Below are 7,500 nucleotides of genomic sequence, written 5' to 3'. Positions count from 1 at the left end.
CTTCGCCTTGGAGGGTGGTTTGCTCGGACGATATGCTGTGCCATCGGATATGTCCAATGTCGCGAAAAGTGACGCTTTCCACCATATGGAACATGTCCTGCAAGACAAGCGTGTTTGCGTTGCACATATTTAGGGAGGCCAACGGTGCTGTGGTTGTGATGTCCAATTTCTCTGCACGTGCACCACCCAACGCTGTGGAACGCAGCTCGTTCAAGCGGTCCACATCTGCTTGGCTGTTGAACTCGACCGTGGCATAAAACAGGGCGGGGTGTGGCTGCTGCGGCTGCTGCTGGTGCTGCTGGTGCTGCTGGTGCTGGTGCTGGTGCTGCTGCTGTTGTTGTTGTTGTTGTTGTTGTTGTTGTTGTTGTTGTTGTTGTTGTTGTTGTTGTTGTTGTTGTTGTTGTTGTTGTTGTTGTTGTTGTTGTTGTTGTTGTTGTTGCTGCTGCTGCTGCTGCTGCTGCTGCTTTTCTTCCTCCTTCCTCTCCTCCTCCTCCTCCGCCTCCTTCTGCGCCTCTGCGCCTTCCTTCCTCCGCCTCCTCCTGCGCCTCTGCGCCTTCCTCCCTCCCCTCCCCTGTCGCTGCCCTGCACGTCCTGCGCCCACTGCAGCAGCCCATGCTTCGATGTCGCGTATGCATTTGAATGTGATGCGTCCGTGCTGAGCAAACTGCCGCCAAAAGTCGTCGGTTGAGGGTCGAATGCTTTTCAGCCGCGCTTGCAAGAAGGGGAGGTCGCTGGCCCAGGTCACGCCGAGCCGGGAGTAGGCAAGGAAGCGGTTCTCCATCCACACCGTCATGCTGTCACTGCCGCCACTGTCCTCGCTGCTGTCCTCGTTGGTGGTGTCCTCACCGGTGGTGTCATCAGGGGTTCTTCGCACCCGCAGCGGTGGGAGGAGCGCGGCTTGAAAGGTGTCGAGCCAATCTGACACGGTGGGGTAAGGGTCGTTCTCAAACTTCAGGTTGGAATATGCGGGCACGGAGCCTTGTGCGCCAAAGTGGCTTCTGTCCTCCACATAGCTGTACCTGAGTTTCTTAGCACTGATGGCCTGTTCCAGCACTTTCGCAAGGTACCATTTGGGCACGGCCCAGGGCAAGTCATGGTACAGCTCGCGGCAGGTGAACATCAGGTTGAGAACAGCGCGTGCCTTGCCGTAATCTGCCTTGTGTCTCACGTCAAACCCCTCGAGCGTGCCCGACGCATCGTCGCCGTCTGGCATCGACATGACGCGCGCAGCCACCAGCTTCCAGCACTCCATGTTGTGTGTGTGTGTGTGTGTGTGTGTGTGTGTGTGTGTGTGTGTGTGTGTGTGTGTGTGTGTGTGTGTGTGTGTGTGTGTGTGTGTGTGTGTGTGTGTGTGTGTGTGTGTGTGTGTGTGTGTGTGTGTGTGTGTGAGTGACATGCGTTGCTTGGTTGACGAAAGTCTGTGAATGATGCGCACAATCCTCCGAACTTGAAGTGGCAAGTTTGTGTGTTGTGCTGGCTGGTTGGTTGGTCTGGTTGGTTGTGGCCACGAGCACACGACGATGATGGGTGCGTGTTGATCTGATGATGGTGATGATGGTGATGTTTGGTGTGCTGGCAGTGGTTCTGTTGCCTCTGCTGTCACAGTGACCATGCATACGTAAGCGTGTCGAGGTGGTGGTGACACAGAAGGTGGGAGAAGGGCTGAGACAGCGATGATGAGAATGATCCTGTGCATGTGTGTGTGCGTGTTGTCAAGTTTGCAAGCGTTGACCCTCTCCACCTCTCCACCTCTCGACTACTGTTGCTCACACCGACCTGACCCGCCCAATCAAACGACCATCATTCCACAGGGATCAAACGAGCCGCAATGTGCCCAGTGTCGCATCGCTTCGTGGAAAGGGATCACACCGCCTCTGTTGTTTGGTGTATGGGGCAGTAGTTTCCACATGAGTTAGGAACCACCACCACCACCATCAGCAGCAGCAGCAGCAGCAGTGTGTGCTGGTGAGCTTCCATGCAGCATCACAGGAGGCTGGCCTGCAGGGGATGGCGTGGGCAAGGAGCTGTGTATGGATCCAGTGCTGATGTGGGTGGTGGTGGCGAGAGCTGGCACGGCGTGCTCAAGGTTTGATTGGGCAAGAGACGAGGGAGGACGACTAGGACGAGGAACGGATGTCATTGGGCCACCATGAGCAGAAGGACAGCGTTTGCGCGTTTGCTGCATGGTGTGTGTGTGTGTGTGTGTGTGTGTGTGTGTGTGTGTGTGTGTGTGTGTGTGTGTGTGTGTGTGTGTGTGCGTGTGCGTGCGTGCGTGCGTGTGTGTGTGTGTGTGTGTGTGTGTGTGTGTGTGTGTGTGTGTGTGTGTGTGTGTGTGTGTGTGTGTGTGTGTGTGTGTGGTGTGTGTGTATTGGGTTGCATGGGCTGTACATATTGTGTTCTGTTGTGCCTTTTGCGTGCTTTCAGGTGGATACTTTTTGCTTTTCTCCCCACTCCTCACGGTATTTGTGACCCACAACACACATGTTGCGTTGTTCAAGTGTCGTGGCGCAGGTTAGCAGGTTTGGAGAGACCTTATGTCGCGCATTACTTTCGTGTTGTTCATTGTTTGGCACCAACACCATAGATCATGCCTGACGACCCCTTGATGGCACCTCCTTGATTGCGTGTCTCTGAGTTCCTTCAACACTTCTTGTTGTGGTGACAATACAATGGTGGCTATGCATCAGCTTGCGCTCAGCACATCAGGTCAGCACTGTTCCATGTACCCAGAGTGGAAAAGTGCAAGTCAGCACACAGAGAGGAGATCAAGAACACTGGGTCGCCTGCACTCGATGAGCTGCTGGGCTGGTGTGTGGCATTCATCATACCCATGCATTTATGCTTGAGCTTGTCGCGGCTTGTGCTGCCCTCACGTCTGAGATCAAGAGTGAATGTTTAATCTAGTGATCTGTTGATTGACCATGACATGAGCGGGTTGATTACCTTGTTGCATGTCTCATTTCGTCCAACTAGCGTATTCTCGACCGCAGCTTTCTCAAACGAGCTGAGGGCAATGGCTTTCTTTTCTGCCACCACCAAGAAGACTTTACACACCATCAACGCCAGGATCATAAGATCACAGTCACGCAAACAGACCCTCGCTGACAACAAGCCAGTCTTTAAAGTCCCCAGTCGTCGTTGCCTTGCCATCAGGTGGGAGGGGGCGTTGCCCAACCAACTGAACACTCACCACGCCCCTTTCAATTATTTCTTCGTGACATTGCGTTTACGTCCTTTCCCATGTACTCGCTTTTGCGCGTTTTGGCTCTGCGCTGCACACTCCGGCGTGCAGCGCATTTTGTTTGTTTGTTTGCCTGTGCACATGCTTGGCGACGCCCTCACAGCCAACAAACAGACACAAACAGACAGCGTGCATTCATTTTACTTCACGCCTCACTTCACCCTCACACCGCCACACCCCACTGTGTCTGCAACCGTCAGCACAGCAAACGAGCAAAGATGGGCTGCCACCAGAGCAAGCTGGCGATGCATGAGGAGCTGGCCGAGGAGCGCGCAAATGCGAGCGGGAACGCAACAGCGAGCGCAAACACTGCAACCAAGAACACTGACACCAAACAACAAGAGCCATTGCTCCCCGTGTTGTGGGATGGTGTGTCGCGATCAAAACGTGGCCAGTGGCAGCAGCGCCTGGACGATGCTGCGCGTGCCAAGCTGGATCCCTGTGCGCGACCAGCTGAGACACTGAAGCGTGTTTTGGAAGGCGACGCACTTCCCGACAGCGAGATCCAGACACTGGGGACGCGACAGCCGGCCATCCGCCTGTTCCTCTCCTCCACGTTCACTGACACGGAGGTGGAGCGCAACGCCTTGATCGAGGACGTGTATCCGTACCTCAAGTCCCTCGGACAACGCCTGCGTGTGCAAGTTTACCAGTCCTCCGAGATGCGCTGGGGCATTCGTTCTGAGGCCTCTGCCGCCCACGAAACCAGCGAGGTGTGTGTGTATGTGTGTGTGTGTGTGTGTGTGTGCGTGTGTGTGTGCGTGTGTGTGTGTGTGTGTGTGTGTGTGTGTGTGTGTGTGTGTGTGTGTGTGTGTGTGTGTGTGTGTGTGTGTGTGTGTATGTGTGTGTGTGTGTGTGTGTGTGTGTCTGCGTGTGTGTCTGCGTGTGTGTGAATGAGTGTGTGTGTGAGGTGGTTACAGCTTGCAATCCGATAATCCCTTCCCACTCTCACTCTGAGCTTCAACGCGCACACTGACCACCCCACATCCCTCCCCCTCCCCACACACACTTTTCATATATTTTGCATGCGGGATATCAAGAGGTGCCAGCAAGAATCGAGCGGTCTCATCTATGTGCTCATCCTTGCGAACAAGTGTGGCTTCCGCCCCTTTCCCGCCAAGATCCCTGAGGAGGAGTTCAACCTGCTGAAGGACGAGATGGCCAAGCAAGCCAAGCAAACTGCGTCCACTGTGACCTCAGCTGCACTCAACAAGGCCATGGAGTACATGGACGAGTGGTTCGTCCTCAACGAGAACGTCGTGCCGCCGACCCGCGAGCTCAAGCCCGTGAAGAAGGAGCACTCTGATGCGTGGTGGTCCGACATCTTCCCCACGTTGCAGACGTGTCTGCGCCAGGCGGCAACGGGAGCTCCTGGGCTGTCTGATGAGCGACGCGCCCTGTACGTGCAGAGCGTGACGGCGGAGGAGATTGACAACGGCCTGTTCAAGGTGCAGCCGAAAGAGGCGCGCGACAAGGCGTGCTTCGTCTTTGACCGGCGCCTGGAGGGCATCGACGTTGCATCGGACCCAGACACGGCCAAGCTGTTCATCGACATGGCTGGTGGCGAGGTGGACGAGGAGGCGCAGCAGCTGCTGGAGCGATTGCGTGCAGAGGCGGTGCCGGCTGCGCTGTCACCATCTCGCATCAAGACCATGTCCATCCCATGGGGACCAGGCATCGACCTCGCTCGTACCAACCACGCAGAGTACATGCGCACCTTTGCCGACGCCTTCTGCGACACGCTGGCCGCGGACATTGAACGTGTTGCGCGCGAGCACGCGTTTGAGAGCGACGCGGTGGTGGAGGAGGCGGCGGCGCACGCCATGTTCGGCAACCTGCGGCGTTGTGGGTTCGTGTCTACAACAGCCACTCAGCAAACGGCAGATGCTGCCCTTGCATATGTGCAACAACGCATCACGAGTGGCAAGGAGGACGCAGCTCCGTTTGCCATCTGTGGCCCATCTGGCAGTGGCAAGACCTCACTAATGGCTCACATCGCAGGTGCGTTGTGTGTGCGTGTGTGTGTGTGCATGCGTGCGTGCATGCGAATGTCTCTTGTTGTGCTTGCCTTCATGCATGTCCTCATTGTGGGATGCGTTCCGCTTTCTTCTGTTTCGTCATGTGCTCACACACACGCTCACAACCATACACACACACACACTCAATCACATACATACATACACACACACGCCATAGGTGTCATCAAGGAAGCCCACCCAGCTGCCGTTGTGGTGTCGCGGTTCCTGGGCACGTCGCGGGAGAGCGGCGCTGCTCGCACCCTGATGGCCAACGTGTACCGCCATATCCACCGCGCATCAAAGGAAAGGAGCCAGCAGCAGCGCCAGCAGCCGACTTTGAGAAGCTGACCAAGCAATTTCAGGCTGCCCTCAAGCTTGGCACGGCTGACAAACCGTTGGTGCTCGTGCTGGACTCGCTTGACCAGCTCTCAGACGAGGACCAGGGCCGCAACCTGGACTGGCTGCCGCTCGCATCGCTGCCGCCGAACTGTGCCATCGTTATCTCCAGTCTGCCGGATGTGGGCGGATGCTGGGAGGTGCTTAAGGCCACGCTGCCAGACACCAACCAGCAGCACGTGGCCAAGATCAGCAAAGATGACGCAGACGGCATCGTCGCTGGCCGATGCCAAGCGGTCCCTCACCCCTGCACAGCGCAGTGTTGTGCTGGGCGCCTACGAGTCCTGCCCCACACCGCTGTACCTCCGCATCTGCACGCAGTTCTTTGCGCTTCGCTGGAACCACACGGACGCAATTGCACCCGACTTCTTCCCCAAGACGGTGGAGGGCTTGATGGAGAAGGTGTTTGATGAGCTGGAGACGCGACACGGCAAGGAAACGGTGCGGGCGGCGCTCGGGTACCTCTCTGCCTCGCGCGGCGGACTCAGCGACAACGAGATGGAGGATCTGCTGTCCTGCAACGACACCGTCCTGGACGAGATCTACGAGTGGTGGGTGCCGCCCGTCCGCCGCGTTCCCCCGCTCATATGGGCACGCATCGTGTCTGATCTGGAGGGCGCGTTGGTGGAGCGTGGCGCTGAGGGCGGCGTTACTGTCCGTGCATGGTACCATCGCCAGCACCGCGAGGCAGCAGAGCGACGCTACCTCGGTCTCAACTCGCGCAGTGGTGCTGGTGGTGACACGGGCGATGATAGCGACGGTAACGGTGATGGTGCTGGTGACGTCGCCACCTCCTCGTCCACCACCACTGCCTCCACTTCCACCACCACGGCCCTCTCAGTGCAGCGGCACGGCGAGCTTGCAGACTACTTCAGCGGCAAGTGGGAGCACGGCCGCCACCTGCACGACAAGACAGACGACGCGAGTGCTCTGCGCGACCGCAAAGTGGCCTCCATGAAGACGGTGCTGGCTGGTCGGCTCGATGACCCGCGCTCCGGTGTTGTGGTCAACGCACGCAAGGTTGCCGTGCTGCCGTTCCACCTCATGCACGCGCAGCGGTGGGAGGAGTGCGCGACAACGCTATGCAACCTCGAGTTCATTGAGGCCAAGGCAACCGCGGGGATGGTGCGGCAGCTGGTGGCAGACTTTGAAGACCTGCAGCGCAGTGGTGGTGGTGGTGGTGGTCGTGGTGGTGGCGCACTGGAGAGCCTGCTCAAGAAACACAGTTTCAACGTCTGGACGCGGTTTGTGGCTCACAATGCCCTCATCTTCGAGCAGACGCCTGGTGCAGTCATGGCACGCGCCTCGCTGTATCCAGACCAGACAGTGGTGTTCAAGGCGGCTGAAACTGTGTTGTCGGCGCCAGGCTGCCGCCTACCACGAGTTCAACAATACAACAAACCCCAGGAGCTCAACCCACTGGTTTGTGTGCTCGGCTGGGGCGAGCTTAACGGGCTTTGAAGATATTATCTTCACTCGAGACAGCCGTTGGGTGTGCGGGTGTCACGGGCTTGGAGATGTGTACGTGTGGGAAGCACGCACCGGTAAGCGTGTGGTGAGGTTGCGCAGGCCCAATGACAACGCAAAGGCAACTCGCATCGTTCATCTACCAAACGGCCTGGTGGCAGTTGCCTGCGAGGATGGCATGGTGTATGTGTGGAACCTGGACACGCATGAGCTCACGGGTTCTGTGAATGTGTTTGACCCTGAGTCGGAGAAGTGCCGGGTGTTGCGGATGACTGACGATGACGCATTGGTGATGGTGATTGGCAGCGCAGTGGCGACCTCAAAGGGCGCTGCAACGTCCGCAGCGGATGGTGGTGGTGCTGATGGCAGTCCTGGTGA

The 7,500-nt window shown here is 57.5% G+C and overlaps 2 protein-coding genes across 2 annotated transcripts in view; one reads left to right on the top strand and one right to left on the bottom strand.

The window, feature by feature from the left end:
• Positions 1-1,252, bottom strand: part of PTSG_11153 (uncharacterized protein) — a gene marked incomplete at both ends in the record, with an annotated part of 2,544 nt that extends 1,292 nt beyond the window's left edge. Inside the window, one exon of the mRNA XM_004987744.1 lies at positions 1-1,252. This exon is cut by the window's left edge and continues 875 nt beyond it. Coding sequence (XP_004987801.1) covers positions 1-1,252 — 1,252 coding nt within the window.
• A 2,207-nt stretch (positions 1,253-3,459) lies between these two features.
• PTSG_11152 (uncharacterized protein) lies at positions 3,460-7,116 on the top strand (the record flags this gene model as incomplete). Its single annotated transcript, XM_004987743.1, has 5 exons — positions 3,460-3,954; positions 4,282-5,242; positions 5,438-5,532; positions 5,568-5,870; positions 5,911-7,116. The coding sequence occupies 5 exons, from the start codon at positions 3,460-3,462 to the stop codon at positions 7,114-7,116; spliced, it is 3,060 nt and encodes a 1,019-aa protein (XP_004987800.1).
• Positions 7,117-7,500: the final 384 nt, after the last annotated feature.

The sequence above is a fragment of the Salpingoeca rosetta genome (assembly GCF_000188695.1).
Source record: "Salpingoeca rosetta unplaced genomic scaffold supercont1.41, whole genome shotgun sequence".
NCBI classification, from domain to species: domain Eukaryota; class Choanoflagellata; order Craspedida; family Salpingoecidae; genus Salpingoeca; species Salpingoeca rosetta.
Note: the sequence above shows the minus strand (reverse complement) of the source record. Positions and strands in the feature narration are given on the sequence as shown.